The sequence below is a fragment of the Uloborus diversus genome, chromosome 4, assembly GCF_026930045.1.
Source record: "Uloborus diversus isolate 005 chromosome 4, Udiv.v.3.1, whole genome shotgun sequence".
In the NCBI taxonomy this organism is placed as follows: domain Eukaryota; kingdom Metazoa; phylum Arthropoda; class Arachnida; order Araneae; family Uloboridae; genus Uloborus; species Uloborus diversus.
This window is the reverse complement of record NC_072734.1, coordinates 55,878,561-55,898,932: the sequence shown is the minus strand read 5'-3', so window position 1 is coordinate 55,898,932 and position 20,372 is coordinate 55,878,561. Positions and strand designations below refer to the sequence as shown.

The 20,372-nt window shown below is 34.0% G+C and overlaps 1 protein-coding gene across 1 annotated transcript; it reads right to left on the bottom strand.

Annotated features, from left to right (window-relative positions):
• Nucleotides 1-26: 26 nt before the first annotated feature.
• LOC129220580 (serine proteinase stubble-like) lies at nucleotides 27-20,054 on the bottom strand. The gene is made up of 8 exons (XM_054855011.1): nucleotides 20,020-20,054; nucleotides 16,855-17,009; nucleotides 13,873-14,043; nucleotides 12,181-12,257; nucleotides 8,943-9,043; nucleotides 6,010-6,278; nucleotides 3,121-3,278; nucleotides 27-185 (listed from the first exon to the last, which is right to left on the bottom strand). Exons 1-8 carry the CDS (start codon nucleotides 20,052-20,054, stop codon nucleotides 27-29), a joined length of 1,125 nt encoding a protein of 374 aa, XP_054710986.1.
• Between the last annotated feature and the right edge of the window lie 318 nt (nucleotides 20,055-20,372).

Here is a 20,372-nt window from a genome sequence, read left to right as displayed (position 1 = left end):
CAGAGAACCTTAACGTCGAACCTTCGTCAAGAACGCAAATGAATTTGTATCCAGTCCAAATATTCTGTTATCTTGGTGTAGACTCCGGGAAGATTTGGGCGGGCACAGCCCACCCCCCAAGACACGAGGCCGATAAGGGTTGTTCTACCATCCTCTCGGATTGTCAGTGGCCCACCAGAATCGCCCTAAAAGAATAAAAATTATGTTGCCATATGATCATTTAGTATATAAACTCAGAATTGTTTTCATATTATAATTATGTCAAAGAGTACAACAGTATTGTGCATTCCCAACGAAATGTCACTCCGTTTCACCTTTCCGAACGCAGAGTTCACTTCAGCGCGATGGTGACCGGCGCAAACACATTTCTGTACTTGTAAATAAGATAACTTTAACTTCGGTGAACATTTGAATGTGCGAAAACATCCTAGTATTCCCTACGTCATTTGCTTCGATTGTCCGCTGTTACTTTCTTTATTCTTAAATTAAAAAAAAAAAAAAAAAAAAAAAAAACTGTTGATTCTACTGCAAAATGCTACGATCATAAGCCTTCCTCCGAAAAAAAAAAAGAAATATAATCGTCAGATAGCACGTGACGAAGGTGGAGCCAAGTGTCTTCTCCTGTTAAACGGACAATACTGAGTGTCTCAGTAAAATGTGCATTTTTGAATGATGTACACTATTTAGAATAACTATAACACTAGGAGTTTCATTAAAGCAGAAAAGATTCAAAAATCAAAATAATGTGAAGAAATGTAGAAACATTTACCTCAGCAATTAAATAAAGTTCAAATTGTTCACCATTGTGACCAAAGCACAACTGATAACGCTGACAAATAGAATCCAAAACGTTCCCAACCATTTGAGTTGGTATTTGGATATTAAGTTGGTTCATAGTTTAATGTCGTTCTATTTAATGAAAGCCTATATCATCGTGTCTTTTATTAATTTGATGTAAAAAAAAAATCAAAAAAAAAGTTGAAGTGTTCAAATAATTTCTTCTATTTATTAACAAGTTGAAAAATATCTGATTTAAGGCCATTTTACCTTTACCCCATAAGAACAGATAAAAAAAGATAATCAGCTGTTTCTTTTCCTGTCAATAGATGGCAGCACTAAAAATGCGCCATCTCTCTTCTCTTCAGTATTGATTATTGTCCATAATAACAACCAGCCACTAAGAGGTAATCCTTTATTGATTTAACATTTCCAATAATTACTTTTATTGTGGTTCAAAAGTTTCAACGGCGCTTTTTGAAGCACATTTCGGCATTTTTCAGAGCAGAGCATTTTTAGGAGAAGTTGTCTTTCTGAGGTCTTTTTTAATGTAAGGAAAGTGAGCCATATTGAAAGTGGGAAAAATTCAAAGAATCGGCTGACTGGGGTCTACAACGTTTTTTTACACCAGGGCAACATTGTAAATTTTTGGTGGCGAGGCTGGTCACCAATCCATCAATATTTCAGCTCAACTGGCCAAGCTAGCATCAGTCCCCTTCCCCCTATATCTCACGATTTTTTAAAATTAATTTTTTTGAATTTTAATTTTCAGCTTTTCTGGGTTTAACTTTGTTTTAAAAAATGCATATTAAAATATTTTTTAAATTTTTTGTTTTTTGTTTGTAAGCCACCCACGCGTTGGACAAAATCTTCGCTCACGGGATGGGACGCGCAGGCTGTAAGTTGGAGACCGCTGATCGAAAGAAACGAGTAAAACGTATTTTTTGAAGCATTGATCATTTTCCCATGACTCTTCCTTCTCGAGAGATGGACTCTACAAATTTTTAATTTAAATGGGGAAAATCGATAAAAGTCGTGGTTCAATGAAACAAATTTTCAATATTCAGATAAATAAAAAATACGAAATATATTTGAATTTATCAACATAAAAATAAAAGAAGAAAAGAAAAGAGAAATAATAATAAACTTGAATTTTTGACACCTTGAACTTAAATTATTTTTTTCATAATCACGAGTTGCGATAAGACCCTACTCGTTGAGTTCTCTCTGTGTGTTTGTGTGTAGACGGTTGTGTGTGTGTATATGTGTAGGCTTGTGTGCGCTCGCATGTGTGTGTAGACGTATTATCCTTAAAAATTTGTTTCCTGATGAAAGGGTTATTTTTCACAAGAATACGCCCCCCCCCCGTTTTTTAATGTAAAATATGCTTGAGTTAAGCTTTGGGGAAAAAATGAAAACAAAAAAGCGAACGATTTGTAACCATCGTGAAGCAAATTAGCCCTCTTAATGATCATCAAAAACAACGAGCTAGATTTATTCTCGTTGTCGTCTTGGTAATCGGAAAAATCAGACCGCCGTCAACTGTGGTCAAGTGAGAGCAAAAAGTAATTCATGATCGCTAAAAAAAAAAAAAAAAAAAAAAAAAAAAAAATAAAAAAAAATAAAAAAAAAAAATAAATAAATAAAATAAATAAATAAAAAATAATAATATTAATTTGAATTTTTGGCATCTTGAATTCAACTTATGTTTTTCGCAATCACGAGCGTGTGTGTGTATGAATGCGCGTGTGTGTTTGTGTAGGCGCATGTGTGTGGTTGCGTGTGTGTGTATGCATGTGTGTGCGTGTTGTGTATGCAGTACTGTGTGTGTACGCGCGTGTGTGTGTAGGCGTTCGTGTGTGTGTATGTAGGTATATGTGTTTGTGTCTGTGTGCAGGCATGAGTATGTGTATGTGTGTGTGTGTGTGCGCAGGAGTGTGTGTTTGTGTCTGTGCGCAGGCATGAGTGTGTGTAGGCGTTTGTGTGTGTGTGTATGTGTGTGTGTGCAGGAGTGTGTGTTTGTGTCTGTGCGCAGGCATGAGTGTGTGTAGGCGCTTGTGTGTGTGTGTAGGATATAGGCGCAACCTGGAGACGGTTTTCGCAAGAGGAGCAGCATCGTGAGGCCGGTCGACGCGACGGTGGTGCTGACAGAGGGAGGTGGTGGGAAAAAAAAAACATAGGAATTCAAAATAGTCAAATGAGAACAATAAGCAATCGTGATAGCTCAATAATGAAAAGAAAGAACGGGAGAAAACCGAGAGACGATATGCTATTATCAATGTAACTCAATGTTACAAAAATTGCAGCCATAGTTTTGTGCTCAGAAGTTAAGGGAATACTTACTTGGCATGAGTCTTTCCCACCTTCTTTGTAGCCAGCACAAACCATGGTGGGGTAGACAGTTTCTTTGCGACCTGCAATCTTCAACCATTCCTGACAGGTGTCCGTGCCAATGACTTCGACGTTCACCTTCTGTAGAACAGTTGGGGGCGTTCTTCTACCTAAAATGAGAAACAAAAGCTGAGTAGCTTTATACTAATGAAAGATATCAGACTAGACGAAATTACTGTTGTTCTTTCTATAAACATGTTGTTCATACTTGTGTATATATAGGATGGTCACGGATGGGAGGGTCACCACACTTCACCGTGACCTTCCCAAGATTTCCTTATTCGCCAAATTTTGTTGTGACGATTTGGCGAAATTATCATCAGTTACACTTCACCTTACCCCCCCCCCCCCCCCGTTCTATACCCAGGTAGCACAAACCATCGGATTTACGTTGGAGAAAGGTTGAAAATGAATCGCAATGGTTGGAAATATGTTTTGGTTAGATATTGGTTTTTTTCATACGCTCATCCGATCATTTGAACCTATTCATGTTTTGTATTACATCTTGTGCTACTCCCACTCCCTCTATCCCACTTGTCACTAATTGTCACAATTTTTGCGAACTCACCTTCCCTCAAAGTGTGACATCGTTTGTAGACGATCGCAAACATTACTTTCTACTGCCCAAATTAATTTTAGTGCTGCCATCTGGCGTATTAAAAGCAAACTACATCATTATTTTTTTTAGTGCTGCTCCCTAGTGTCAGCTAACAACAAAACATGGGGTAAAAAGAACATATTTCTTACTTTCAACGACGTTTGTGAAAATTGGAAATGAATAGAATTCAAAATGTGGATTAAAATTTACATAAATAAGGAAAACCTGTCAGAAAACTCTGATTTGTCTTTTTTTTTTCAGAAAAATATCAAAAATGTGTGAAATAGAATGTATATATATATATATCTATATATTTATATACCGATAAGTATAGTGATAAAGATAAAGGATTTCAGAATGTTTCACGGTCGTTGCTGTAATCATTTTAACTGGATAAAACATAGCTTTATTTATTTATTATTTCCGTTCTGTGAATGGAAGCAGAGACAACGTATACTTAAAAGCTACTGAAGAATAAAGCTAATTCTAAGAATAACGGAAAATCCGTTTTTATATTCCAAAGCTAGTATGCAAGTATTCAACAATTTATAAAATTCTAATGTCATTTTCAGAAATAATATTTTGTTAACGCAACAATAGTAAGTATTTTTCTTGAGTAACAACAGTAACAATGTATAATTAACGATCTGCTGAATATTTCAATGTGGAAATGAAAAACAGAAAAAAAAAATAAGTAAGGAAAGAAATCAATAGCACACGACGTATTTTTTTTTTCTTTTCTTTGTACAAACTGTGACCAACTGAATAAATTGAAAAAAAAAAAAAAAAAAAAAAAAAAAAAAAAAAAAAACCCTTTACAAATCGTGTGATTACAAGTAATTCACTTTAAGATTTTAAGATTAAAACTTCTTATATTTTTTTCTGTGCTTTATCTGTAAAATTACTAGATTACTGTTTGATCTCCGACTAGATGGAAGCCGAAAATTCGGTTTACAGGCGGAAACGGATGCATCATTACGTTTGTAGGGATCCCAACTTGAAATCACCTCGAAATTAAGCAGAATCACATTGAAATGAACGAGACAAGCGAAAATTTTTCATTTTCCCCCATCATTCAGATAGAATCGTTTTAACTGGATGCTCGCCAATTCGATGGCAAACGTGGTCAGATGGTTGTGTACTTAAAATATGGTTATTAAATCTTAAAAAAACACTGAAATAAATAATGATATGTCTTAGTGGTTGCACCAGTAAAACATATCTCAGTGTTAGAGGAAAAAAAAGTTGACATTTGAAAGTTGATAATTTTGCCTAAGTGCTATGCTTATAACCGCGAAAAAAATGAGAAAATTCAATGAGTTCATATTTTCGAACAGGGTTTGTTTTGTTATCACATTGCTAAACGTACAATAAAACATTAAATTAGTTATTTCTGTGTTTTATATTTGTATACAATGGTGCAAAAGTGAGCCTAACATTAACAGGTGAGAGACGAAAACTTTTCAGAAATACATTCTTAGCAGTCTTTATGCGTAAAGGGCGTTCTGAGGGAGTTCGATATTACAAAAATTTAATCTTTAGTGTAGTGCATGCAATGAAATAGTTATTTTTAGATGATTTTTCAAAGTTATAGAAGCAAAAATTGAAAATTGCTGCATATTTTGGAGTTGCAAGAAACCATTTTTCCAACGCAAAACAATTCTTGAGTTTGCGACGCTATATCAAATCACCAAAAAAGCCAGTTTTATTACACTCAAGAGGTTTTTGTTTCTTAGTATTTGCAGTGTTAAACAGAAAGACTTTGAATGTATAGTTTGACCACCGATTAGATTTAAAGGCAAACTTTCGGTTTACTGACGGAAATGGACGGTGGACGCATCTATTAGTTTTCAAGGATGCCATTTGTAGGTGTATGTTAGCTGCTAAAATAAACAGAGACACAGTTAAATGAGCAGAACACGCGCATCAAATTTTTACTTTTAACCCTCATCAAAATAGACTCGTCTTAACTGGAGGTTTGCCAATTCCATATCACCAGTGGTCAGACTGTATTTTACAAGCTTATTTTATTATTCAGTACCTAAAGGGAAAACTTTTGTTTTTGCGAAGTCCATAGAACGCCCTCTATTGCATTTTGAGCTATTTTTTCAGATTCGCCCTGCATATTTCACAACATTATGAATTAATATATCGTTAAAAACCAACATATGAATGGTAATAAGATGAAAATCTATAATAGTATGTGATGACGATGAATGATGACACTTGTTTTCCTCATTTACCGTAACTCGTTCGGCCCCATCCCGTGACGGTTGCCAACTTCCCTGTGAAGTTCTCCAGCTTCTCTGGGAGGCAGATGGGCACGATGTGTTTCCGGAACACCACGGGGTGGGAGAGTTCCAGTAGTGCAATATCGTGCCGGTAGGTGGCGGGCTCGTAGTCCTCATTTACCACTTTTCGCTTGACACTGTATTCCTCGTGTGGAAACTGTTCCGAGATTTCCCGGATGTTGTATTCCCCGACCCTAACCCGTAACGTCGTGGCTGGTGTCCTGCAATAAAGCAATAAGTTAATAATATTAGAAGCATCCAACACGACGGAAGCATTTCATAAAGGTTTTATACATTTTGGAAAATATTTGCCTTTATCAAAACAAAAATATTACTAAAGTTTGACTACGGAAAGATGGCGGGTGAACTGGAAGTAAAAATGGACAGCTTCATTTTGTAATAGGTAGAATCTGCGAGCAAGAGCAAGCAGTTAAATCACGAGTCCTCGCTGATCCTACCTATTACAAAATGATGTGTTCCGTTTCCGCTTCGAGTTCACGCGTCCTCCGTGGTCAAGCTTTACTAATTTGTACTGACTGCTGTACTGATTGTGAAACGAAGATGTCAAATGATTGACACCATGTTGATTGATGTTTTCAACTTCTTCGTGTGAGTCCTTAGTTTTGTCTTTTAAAATGTTTGTACCCTAAAGAAATTTCGTTCTCTTTATTGTTATAATTATAAAATACGAGATCCCCCCCCTACTGCAAATTTCTACCCCCATCTGTTTTTTAAAAGAAGTACAATTTTTACACGTAAGTATGATTACAGGAATACATTACTGCCTGGTTGTCAACCAAAATGTGACCGAAAGTGCGGGGAACGTGAACTGCCATCTTGAATTTTCGTTGTGATTTTACAGTTTTCGTTTCATATCTCAAAAACTATTTACTTGCGAGTAAAATCATCACGATAAACTGACGAACATAAAACTGTCTGTAAAATAGTGTTTTTAATTTTTTTGTAGCTGCAACAGGTGCGAAATATACACTATCAAAGTTCATGAATTTTTGAAAAGCTAACTATTTTTCTTCTCGTTTTATTTTCGGGATTCTGCTAAAGGTCTACAAATCTTTTCTTTTCAGCTCGGACTATAGTTCAAAATTCACGAACTTTGAAATCTCCGAACTTCCTGCAATGATTTCTATCGTAAGTAAATAGTTTCGGAGATGTGAAACGAAAACTGAAAAATGAACATAAAATTTAACATGCCGGAGCGAATTTCCCTTAATTGCGGCAATATTTCGATAGTCAGCTCAGCAGGAAAGATATTCCTATAATTATACATAATGTATAGAAATTGTTTCTTTTAAAAAGGAGATGGGGGTAGAAACGTTTTGTAGGATCTTAGGTTATAAAGATGTAGGAGGACTGTTGTATCAGGGTTGCACAGGCCCCTTGGCAGTTATGTCACCGGGCCCCTTCTGCCCCCCCCCCACAAAAAAGAAGAAAAAAGAATAAAAGTTGGGGGGGGGGGAGAAAAGAAAAGAGGAAAAGAAGAAAAAAAGGGGGTGGGAGTAAATAAATCAAAACTGCTTACTAGAAAATATTAACTCTATTTCAAAACTGCTGCAACAGTAAATACCAAAATGAGTAAACTTCACTCAATCTTTACGTTTTCTCTCATTCGGAGTCCCCCCCCCCCCTTTTCCTTCTTCTTTTCTTTTTTTTTCTTTCCTTCTTTTCTTTCTTTCTTTTTTTGCGTCAGTATCGCCGACGCCCTCCCTCCAAGGCTCGGGTCCCTAGTTTCCAACTAGGCTGACATGGCCTCTCGTCGGGCCTGGGTTGCATTCCTCTCATTTGCCCAAAGATTGTGGAGTATTAAAGGAGATCATAACGGAACTTTAACAGTCTATTATTTTCATTCAACAATTTATGTTTGTTTTCTTTTTTTTAAATATAAGTTTTGTCTTTTTTTGGGATTAGGGAATTGCTTCCCCTTAATAAATTCCCTTTCTATTTACATTCTACGTTTCTTTACTCAGTACAATTGTATTGTCTTAAGAATTAAATTTCCTCGAAAATATTTATTTTCTACGTAAAAGCGTCTCAATCGCTTTTTGTTTTCATACTGTTTTATATTTTGGTCTGATTTTCAAACTTCTGTAGTGGATAAAGATTTTCATCATTTATTCCAATCTACATACTAATGTTTATCTTTCATTCTTTTATAATCGCAGCATTTAATCAAGAGATCAATGTATGGTATTTGTTAATGATTGCTACGGAGAGAGGGGCGGAAAGGGGGCACTGCAAGTGCTAGCACTAAGGACTGCATGAAGTGTGGCATGTTGTTTTTTATTTTGAAATCTCGTTTGTTTTCAGAAATAAGAGCAAAATGAAAAAGAGAAAAAAAAAGAATGAGGCGGGCTCGATCTAACTCTAGACTTGACACTCGTTAGCAGCCATCAGTGAGAGAATAAACAATCTGTTTATTTATTTCTGTTTACCTGTACACTTACTTTTCAAGTTTACAACTCCGTTTTGCCAATTGATCTCTAAAGAACTTACTAAACTTCTGATACAAAATAAAATACAATGTAAAAGATGGTAACAGGAAAACATTTTTTCACATACTTGCTTTTTTTTTGCAATCTCTTACAATACACAACACCTAAAGAACGGTTAAGAGTTGATTAATTGCGTGTCAGAGTTTTGAAACCGAGCATTTCTAAGAACATAAAACATTCTGGAAAGCTCAAAAGATCTCTTCTATGCACCAGCAATGCCTTCGAAATTCAACAAAAGAGACTCATTTATTCTACTTGACCGCTCTGAATGGCCACAAATGTTATAGCTTCAAACCCATCGGAGAAGGCTGGTAGTCTATTGTGCTAGGGTTTTGTTAGCGCGATCGTAAGAATGTATCCATCATATCCACTCACTTGTAGACACAGTGCGCCGCGGTAATGACCCATTTCTCATGGATGAGCGCGCCGCCGCATGCGATCTTCTGTGACATCAGAGCCCTCTTGATCACGCCAACCTGAAAACAGAAGTACAAATTAGAAAGATAATTTGCACGTTTGCACTGTTGAATAATGCAGAATAGATTGTCCAATTTAATCGTGCAATCATGATGTTTGCAAACGTTTTTTTGGATTTTTTTTCAGATAAAAATTAATGGATCATTTTCTACTTGCTGATCATTTAAAATCCAGTTTACTATATATGCCAGGAGATTACTGAGTGGCCATAACTGAAATCTTCTTGCTTAAAACTCCGCTGCCGTGGGATGGTAAAGCGCAGTATCTGCAAATTTTTCATTTTTTATTTTTTCGCATTTTTTCATTGTACTTTAGTTTTACTGTACACTAGTGGTACCCGCACGGCTTTGCCCGTAGTAGAAAATTAAAGGGTAATTTGATTCGCCTGTATATTTACAAATAATGGATGATGATTTCCTCGCCAATTTACTATGTTCATCTGCTTGCCTATGTTACGGTTCCACGTTATGATAATTTGGTAATTTACTCTTCAACGTTGTGATAATTTGCTCGGAAAATGTTTCTTAAAATTGAAATAGAAAAAGAATAAAATCGAATTTTCAAAAAATCGCTTCGAGGTGCACATTCCCATGCTGTAAACTAATTCCGTGCCAAATTTCCTGAAAATCGGCCGAACAGTCTAGGCGCTATGCGCGTCACAGAGATCCTGACAGACAGACAGAGATCCAAACAGAGAGACTTTCAACTTTTTTATTAGTAACTAGTGGTACCCGCACAGCTTTGCCCGTAATAGAAAAATTAAAAGGTCTTTTGGTTCGCCTGTATATTTACAAATAATGTATGGTGAGTTTTCTCGCCAATTGGCTTGAACCCATGTTACGGTTCCACGTTATGATAATTTCGTATCTCGCCAATTGGCTTGTGCCCATGTTACAGTTCCACGTTATGATAATTTCGTAATTTACTCATTCATTTTATGATAGTTTTGTTCTTAAAATTGGAATAGAAAAAGAACCACATCGAATTTTCGAAAAATCGCTTCGAGGTGCACACCCCCATGCTACAAACTAACTTTGTGCCAAATTTCATGAAAATCGGCTGAACGGTCTAGGCGTTATGCGCGTCACAGAGATCCAGACATCCTACAGACATCCTCCGGACAGAGAGACTTTGAGCTTTATTATTAGTAAAGAAGAAGCTTGCTTATTTGGTTTCCGTTGAAAATAAAGCCTGAAAGAAAAAAAAAAAAAAAACGACAAATTCTAACATTTTCCCACTGTTAGAATGGAATCCAAAACAAGTTTCTTCAAATATGTCAATACCTCATAACTGCAGATACTACGCTTTACCTTCCTACGGCAGTAGTGCGCGTTGTAGAGGTATTTCATTAAAACTTGGTACTCACCAGGCGACATTTAAGGGGTGAAGGAGGGGATAATTGCCCCTTTCCTTTGAAAAATTATGTTTCAAAAGAAAGGGACAATGTCCCTACTTATAGTCGTAAGTACGGCTACTTATTTGTAAATGGATTTATTAATCATTTTACGCATAAGTAGTCGTAGGTCTGTTATTCGCTGATAAAATTTGTATTTAGTATAACACACTTTATGCTTCCCCCCCCCCCCTAGATAAAACTCAAAATCAAAAAACTTGTATACACATTGTATGAATGGACGAAAGCGAAAAGAAAATTTCAATAAGAAAATATTAGTTAAGATTTTTAGCACCAGTTGAAAAAAAAAGGTGGGGGGGGGGAGTCACATAAAGAAACAAGTAAATGAAGAAAAACGCTATTAAACTAATGACGTGAACCAAGGAAATATCCAAAACCCTGCATTGTTTGAAAAGTTTCGAAAACCCTATGCTTGCTTAGGTGCAGTCTTGAAAATAATTTTGTAACAATTAGCTTCTCTTGTATGAGTAATTTTATGAAGTTTTGGTATCTAATCACTTCAAGTCATGCATTTCAATTTTTTCTGTTTTGCAAATAATAAAATTGATTTTAAATAATTTAATTTTTTATCAAAACTATGGGGAAGCTTAGACGGGACAGCATTTCAAGTCATTAAAAACTTTTTAGCACTACTGTACAATACTTATTTTTGCTCTTAATTACGGATATTCAATGCGAAGTAGTTAAAATTTTCGTATAGCCTAAAATTCTTCTTAAAAATTAGTTACAAAACTTCTTTTCGGCAATTATTTCAACAAGTTTTTCAAGAAATGAACTTCGTTTTCTTTTTCACAAAGCTGTCAATGCAGTGTTCGTCTGTCATTCATTTACGTCGGTATTCATCATATTAAATAAAAATAATTATTTCCTACACATTTTTCTCAATTTAAAATTTTGTCCCATTCATTTCCACCAAATACCTATTCAACCAAACAGATGGAGATGAATGGGGCAGATGTATTTCTCTGTTATTATTTTTTATTTTACTAGCCGAATCACTACTGAAAAGTTTAGTGATTCGACGCTGGCCTCTTGCTCTCAAAGGTGTCAGTTTGAACCCGGCTTCAGTCGGTGGATTTTCAAGATGCAGAAAATCGACATCTCCCATGTCGTATTATTATGCGGCATGTAAAAGATCCCTCTATTACTCTTTGGCGTGGAGTGCTCTTGAAAGAATTAAATTCTTGGTGCAGTTTTGCATCGAATAGAGCCCAGGTGTCTCCATCTAGTGGGAAAACTGGGCGTTAAAATTCTCGTGGTAAAAGTATCCGCCGATAGTGTCTGCAATAGGTTGTGTCTCTAACGCAGCATCATTAGGAGGAAAAGAAAAAACTTTTTTTATTATTGTCCATTAAGGAAGATTTTTTTATTTTTTTCAATTTTAGAAGATTTATATGTTGCTGAATATGAAATGAAATTATTCTGAGTATTTGAAGGAAAAAAAATCAACAGAAAAGATAATTTAAAAAAACAGAGAGAAAAAATCCCATTCATTACCACTCTCCCTTATTTCACATTCTAATGTTTTGACTTGTAACGGCGTTTCAGCTGCAAAAACGGACCCTGGCTTATGTAGTTTTCAGTAGGAAAATTGCATAACGCATGTTATTACAACAACAACAACAACAACAACAACAGCAATAGTAATTATAGAAAAATATTTTAACTAATATTATTATTATTTTAACTAATATTATAGTAAATGAATGGTGAAGTACTTACGTGCCAAGGCTGATGTCCGAACGTAGTATTTTCCCCGCCAACGATTTTTGAATCTCTTATGTAGGTTTTGCCGCAAGCTTCAAAAGGAAGATATTTGAAATTAATTGCAGTATCAGTAAAAGGTTCACTGAAAGGTCTTAGATTACATTTTATCTAGTACAAAAGAATTGTGTTAATGCTATCATTTTTATTATTCGTACCTACATTTTAAATTCCAATCTTTAGATCTTTAGATCGTGTGTACTTTGTTAGTATGGATTTCATGATACTTTAAAAATCAATCTCAGGAATCGTCTGACAATATCGAATGTTCGAAAATCCGTATATTTGGATGATGTAGATGCCCCTTTTTTCATAATCTATTTCCTTAATATCGTCAGAAATGTACTATTAATTCTTTAAAAGGTGCCATAACTTTTTTTAAATGGCTTCAGATTACATAAAAATTGGAGTATTTACGATGGTTTTATTCCGAGTATAAATAATAAATTAAATTTTAAGATATAATAAGAAAACAAATCATCACAACAAGTTTAAGTTATTTCATAAATGATATACTGATACTGATATGACATTCTGACAACTCATGACTACCTGCGATCTACTTTACTACCAGGTAGCCATGGGCAACTTTACTATTAGAAGAAAATCTTAACTGCTCATAACTCCAAAATTTTAAGTGATTGCCACTTTCTAACGATGTGGCTTCAATGAATAGTTTTGAGTCTGCACTAATTGAACCAAGTGGAAACTAAGTAATTTACAGTTAAATTTGTAACTAAATCAATTCAATGTAAAACATACAATTATTTCAGTTTAAATTTCTCAATTTTTGTCCGTTTTTATGTCCTGAGTTTGTAGATAGTTTATTTACTATTTCACATCAAAACTAAACCAAAAACAGAAGCATGCAAGAAACTTTATAAATTGAATTATTATGAATAGCAATTTATACAAGTCTTATATTTTGGTTTAAGAAGGAAAGAAATGAAGAAACTTTTGAAGTTGCTTAATACATTCAAAACATAAACGAAATCACATTGGAAAAACACAATTGGAAGCTCAATTTTTACATATGAAAGACTTTTTCCATTAAAAAGTGAACTTGAGTGCTTTTAGTCATCGTTATTTCTCTTGCAATTGTCAGGTTTATTGCCAAAGTTAACTGCGATACTAACGCTATGCACTCTCCGTGCAATTATTACTATTGTTTTACTTTCTTGAGAATAATAATGAAAAAAACACAATGTTTCTTAAACAACAAAATCTTACCTTGATATTTTAGACAAGGGGTCAAAAAGTAATTTCAATTGAGGTCCGGGTATTTTTGAGTCTTTATTCAATTTCCAAAATTCTAGAAAGCGTGATAAAAATGAGGCTTAAAAATATTGTTTCTTACATAAAAATATTTGAAAAGAGTTTTTTTTTGGTAAATGTGCCTCAAAATTATTTTGGGGGCCCAGTTTCTGACCTTCAGCGGTCTTTTTCTGGACAGCGGTCCGCCAGTAACCGATCGGTATTTCGATCATCTTTTTGATAAAACTTTGGAAATGCGATGTTGTGTACGGGTGTTAAACTTGGGGAAAAAAGAAACCGATGGCTATAATCACCAGGAAACTTGATAAATAAGACCCATGACTGTTAATTTATTAAATCGATCAAGAGTTAAACTAAGAAAGGAAGACTCCTCACTTGCGGACTGGACGACGGCCACTTTGTTGGGCTCGGCGTTCTTTGGCACACAGCACGACCAGACAACACCTCCGCTGCAGAGATCCAGCGATCGCTTGCCCTGGAACCAGCAACCTACGCTGAGACCACAGGAATAGCTGTTTCCCTGATAGTAGCAATTCCTGGGAGCAGCTGAAATAATTTTTGATTTTTAAACACATAAGTTGCAAATTTTCAAACAATGCTATACGTATCTTAAAGCTCATTTCTCAACGCCTTTACTTTGTCGGGCAGTCATTAGAGTCTTGGCGTACAACTCATGTTTCAAAAAATCCCAAGGAACACTGCTTAATATCTTCTTCCACTATCATTCACGGAAAGAGAGCCACAGCACTAAAGGTACAGGAAATCTCACCTCTTCCTGTAAAAAGTCTACAGATGTGAGGAAAAGCAGGACGACAGACATTGTTGTACTCACCTTAGATTTCTAAATACAGTGGGTTTTCAAAAGAAGTAAAATTGTTAATGCATACGTTCAGAAAGTAAAGGAACATACAGAAAGATGTTGGTTGTATCTGCAACATTTGCAATATTGATAAAGCTAAGGGTAACGATTTAAAGCATTAACTTTCGGGAATTCACTGATGATCTTAACAGAACTGCTAAAATTTTGCAAAAAATAAAATATTCTTTCGCTAAGAATGCGCGACTAAGTGGTAGTATTTTTCGTGAAAGAAAGTTTACTTTTGTGAAGGTAAAATTTAAAGTTCATAGTGGTACAAAACAGAAAAGGCTCATTCATGAAATGAGCCCAATATTATCTTCCAGAACAAAAGGACTAACTTACACTTATACCAGGCATAATGTAAATTTTCTTCATTCTTGGATTTTTGAAGGTTCGTTCCTGGTATTTCATTTTCTGTGGTTTATTGAGGGTATCCCTAAAATTTACTGGATCAGGTAACTTCTGGTTCAATGTTCACTCTTTGTTTGGGCCACAAGGTTCATAAAATAATTTGAAAATCTATCCGCCAACGGTGATTTACAAACTTGGAAATGTCTCAAGTTTGGAATATGCATACAATTTTTTAAATATACATATACAGAATGAACTAAGTTGTTCTGTACACCATACGCAAGAAGGATGAGAAATATCCAACTTAAGACTTTTCAGTTAACTTGAATAAACCAAGCTATTTCCGCAAATTAAAACGTCCTTTTTTGTTACAAATGTTAAGATAATGAAGATGATACTTACAAAACTGTAGCATTAAAGTTAAATTTAAAAAATCTCGAACACTAACTATTCGCTTGTTGCACATTTCTTTCTTTCCAATGTGTTTGTGTCAGGTGTACCAGCACTACAAACAAATATTCCCAAAAGATTCCAGGTTAGGATACTGCACCCAGATGAACACTTAATTGTACATCTATACTTTATATGCTTATAGACATGATTATTATTTACGATTGCTCTTTTTCTTGTCCAATACAAATGCTTATTTTAGAGGAGTTAAATAAATTTTGTAAAATGTGTTGCAGTACTCCCTGAAACAAAATACGTGGAAGTCCATGCATGCTCTGCAACCTGGAAAAGAACATGGACGCAGCCCATTCTTCTGTCTACCCTGTTCTTGCCTCCTCGACACAACAAAGCTGCTTTTCGGAGGCCAGGGCCCTAATGGGCAAAACATATTACTTTGCGACTTTCTTTTCTTTTTTTTTCACTTCTATTTATAAATTTGTGTTCTTATTTAATCTTAATCGTAGCCTGAACTTTGAAATAATAATATAAAAAAAACTTCTTTAAACAACGTTAGTTCAATGAGCGTACTATATCTGAAATATATCAAAAAATATTTAAAGTGTAAGGCTGACTCTAGTTGATCTTATTTTTCTTCTAGATTAAAAAAAAATCAGAGTAAAACATTTGAAAGATTTTTTAAAAACTAGCAGCTTTTCTTTAGGATCAAGTTTTCATAGTAAAATTTGAAAACATTAATTACACGTATTAAATAAAAGGCAAAAATTCGGCATCAAGTCGCTTGGGCCTTTGATCCGATTGTAGAATAAGTTAGCCTACGTCATATAGTTAACATTTTGATAATGTTTATGTTGAAGAAAATGACGTGATCAAGTCTTATATATATATCAATTTGTGCAAATGGAAAAAAAAATCACATATTATATCCTTCACACACCATTCTTTCATGATATCATATTATAAAAATGCAAAACCAAGTGAGTGACCAAACCAAAAAGACTAAGACTAAAATGATTAAGCAATATTCACTCAGAAATTGAATCAACTGCCTTCCTCGGCATCGTTTTGTTCATGGCAATAAATGCCAAATGTAAAAAATACATTTTTTCCAGTAATGTCCCATCGGGCCAACTTGCCCCATGCAAGTTGAGAAAACTAGCACCGTATGCCCATTTGTTTCTTTTCATGAATGTAAGAAGTTATTCAGAAAGTATTTTAATGCGCAGATAGACCCAACAATAATTAGGAACAATTATCTTTCTAAATATTATTTGACAAAACGGATATTGCAATGAATTTACACATTAAAAAAAAATCTTTTTAAGAAATGAAATTTACTTAACGAAAATTCGAAAATTATAGTAATTTCTTTTATGGAATCTACTGTTTAAGTGATACTCATGTAGAAGGTGGGAGTTGGAGCGGCATACACTTGAATAAACGGACAGCACTATATAACGGATGGTTAAAAAATATTGCGACTTGAGCTTATGTGCCCCTATTGCTAACGAGCACGGTATACCTTACATTAGGGTTGGATTTCTTGAATAATAAAAATTTGAAAGGAATTTCCTGTCATTTTAAAGTGTGCAGCTTAGCACAAATTTTCAGCATTTTAAGATTCAGTAAATAAAAAAACTAATATTACTGTGGAATATAGTTGTGATTTATTAGCTGAGTGGACATTAGTACTAAGCTCTTTAATGGTATATGTGTGTCGAAGGAGAAAAAATACTCACACAGGAGTTGTTGTGCAAAGTTGAGCAGATTGAGAGCGAAATTGGTATCGAAGGTAGGGGCCCTCCAGTTTGGGGGCCCCTGCGATCCCATAGGAATGCGACCACAAACTAGTTTTAGATTCAATACCACAGGAATGAACAGGTAGAGGAGCAGCCTGAAATAAACAGAACTCATTTAGTAAATGTTTTCTAGCTCAAGCACTTAAACTAATAAAAACAGTGTGTGATCCATAAAGAAATAGAAAAGTAATATTATAATATTAATATATTTTTTATTATCGACTAATTTCATGCAAGTGCAAAGACTGTTGATAATGTTCACTTATAATAAGGATTTTTTTAAAACTATTGATGAAATTTGAAAGCATGAAAACATTGAAAGTTTCTAAAGTAATATGCTTTTTACAACGTACTTTGTGGCATATTAGTAAAAACTTCAATTTCTGTACCCTATGATTTTGGAAGAATAGCATATTACAACTCCTGTGATTGGTTTATTTAGCAGATGCAAATCAATTATGAAGCTGTCATCTGTTTTGGGATAAAAGATTGTACAAATAGTCCTTGTAGGTGTTGATATGCAGCACGATTCAGAAAAACTTCTCAATGAAAGCCTACCTATCGTTTGAACTTAGTACGCATTTTACTCTGAACTGCAAAAAATACTGTTACATCCCTTTGTTTCTCATTACTTCAATTATACCTGTTTATCTGGCACCTGGGTCATTCCATGCGAAATGAGCAAATCAGCTGTGGCTGACATGTCACAGATTTCAATGAAAATTTTTATTTAGGTAAACCATGCATATCTATGAAGAAATGCAAATTATGAAAGTTTAAAAACTGTTTGTTGCTTTGTTATTGAATTTAGAAGTTGATGCTTACGCTAAGCCTAAATTTTCAGAGTTCATTGCTTCCAGTTTGTGACTCAATAACTCCATAAGTTATAAACGTACACTTAAAAAATAAATATTTCCGCATTCTGTAAACAAATCTCTATTGAGAAAGAGCAAAGTAAAATTTACTCGGATCTTTTTTTGAATCTGAGATATTAACAAAGATTGAAATTTTGCCAATTTACTTCAGATTTTAAATCACTCTTCTAGCTCTTTCAATGAAAAAATAACAGTAAAAATGATTCAGATTGAAAAACTATCTATAAGTAACTATCTGTTCTAATTTAGTAACTGTTTATAAATTTCTTAAAGACGAAATTGTACTTAAAAAATCGAAAATTTCCAAAAATGTCATTTTTTTCCTCTATTTCAGATGTGTTTTTGAAGATGAGGGAATGCTCTAAATTTACTCATTTTTTTTACATAATATATTGAAGTGTCTTTTAGATGCTACTAAATTTTAATCATTGGTATCAGCGTATTTTTGTTACTAGAGTAACTTGAACTAAAGTAAAATTTCATAGTTACTTCTTTTTATTTTGTAAGTTTAGCAAAACTAACCATTTCTTTCGTGTTTCATTTTCTCAAAAGCATGTTTATGAAGTACATGCTGAAATGTAAATTTTTTTTAATTGAACTAAATGTCAATTTTACTTTTGTATCATTTAGTCGTTTATCTAGTTCTTTGAATTCTCGTAATTTCACATAAGAGTCAATCCATACAGGTTTCATACAGTATAAACTACTCATTCATGTTCAAATATTTCTAAGTTATCAAATTAAAATAATTATTTTGAAAATTGCAAATGTTTTTTCAGTATAATGTATTATGTAGGGAGGGCACAATATACGTAATTTAAGAAGGTGCCATGAAGTTTTCACTTTTTATTTCTGTTTTAGTGTGTGAATTGACTAGCAAAATCGTTTAATTTCAAAGACCTACATCTTTTTTACAAACCAAATACAAAAAACAATATGTATACATGCATAGTACTTGAATGGAATATTCAATTGGCCAGGAAATTTTATTTTTAATTCAATCCCCTTTTGTTTTATAGGGGTCTAAAAATGTCATTTTTGTCATTTTTACGATTTTTGAGGGGCTCTAATCTGTAAAGGGTACACAAACACGCAGCAACAGTTACATATTTTTTTTAGCATGGTTCCAGTGATTAGTTTTTGCCGTATTTCATTTTGTGTTTCCGTCTCCTACGTGAGTTATCCCCCTTTGAAATGAGTAAAATTTTTACATTTGGCCTTGAACTTTAACCTGTTGCCAATATTTTAATTATTAACGTACAGCTACGTAACTCAGCATGTAAGACTATCAACTTATGCACTTTAACATCAAAGCGTTAAATTAACTGTCATAAATGTAATTCAAATAGATTTTGGCCAAAATGCAAATGTCTAAACGTCCCATTTTTGACTACGAAAATCACTTTTGATGACCTCTAAAAAATCAAAGGTCCAGTTGAGAGAAAAAATAAAAGTGGTTTTAAACATCTTTTATATGCAGCTTTTAGGGATATGAATTTCAAAAAAATTAAAAATGGTCGAGCGCAACCATCCGTCGAACCTGTATGGATTAACCCATAAAACAGAAAGAAAATGCTATTTTTCTGAATTTTATTTTACGTTTGGAAATCAAAAACCAGTTTCGATTTTCTTCAAGCAAATAGTAGAAACACAGCTCTATATTCTTGAAAAATTTCAAAGTTGTCTGAATTTTCCCTCATTTGAATTTTTGTGTGTACGTGAAGGGAAAAATCATCATTTTGCAAAATGTCACTAAGTTTAAAACTGATTTTGAAGACAGATGAGTTAAAATACAACTTCAAAAGTAAGGTATTTCTTTTATGATACTTAGCACATTTTTGGGTGTTAATTTCATCAAAGCTAATGCATTCCTTAAATATTGAGATTAAAAAATAAAATGCTTAATTATGAGAAAATTGAAATATTTTCAGTTTTTGAAACTCGGGTAAAAGTTAACTATAATAACTTTGAAAATTTTACTGATAGCAGCTTGATTACCCTACTCCATAGATTGCAAAAACGTATAACTTTTATGTTTTCATTAAATAGTTAATAAGATACAAGCCTTCAAAAGTGCAACATTTAGCATTTATGAGAATGCTGTTCAATTTGACCAATTTTCAGTCGCATGTAACTATTTAAATAAAAAATTTTAAACAAAAATATTTTAGATATTTTTTATATAGGCATAAAAGGAACCTGTATACCAAATTTCATAAAAATCTGTTACCATGCGGCCACCACATTTTTGCGAATTTCGCTCATTTCGCATGGAATGACCCACCTGCAAACATCTTCGAGTTTAGAGCATCCTCCTAGAGTCACATTAATCAAAACGTATACTATCCATGTAGAGAAAGTGTAATATGTTCTAGATTTGCCATAACATATTCATTTGTCATTATTAACAGATATTTTCGTACGAAATTCGGTTTAAAAAAAAAAACACCTACTACATATGTCGTAACATTGAACTGCGGATGACGAGGTTTCAGGACGCGAGTCACTTGTGTTCTTCCGCAAGCGAACCCGTTTAGGACAAATGGCAACCAAAAGCGAAGTAATCGAAAGAATTCTTCAATT

Excerpts from the sequence above, each read along its gene's own strand:
- LOC129220580 (XM_054855011.1), bottom strand. The coding sequence starts at position 20,054 with ATGAGCGAAATTCGCAAAAATGTGGTGGCCGCATG. Across the intron at positions 12,258-13,872 it reads GGCCGTCGTCCAGTCCGCAA|CTTGCGGCAAAACCTACATA; the intron begins GTGAGGAGTCTT and ends TTCCTTTTGAAG. Across the intron at positions 9,044-12,180 it reads TCGGACATCAGCCTTGGCAC|GTTGGCGTGATCAAGAGGGC; the intron begins GTAAGTACTTCA and ends TTCTGTTTTCAG.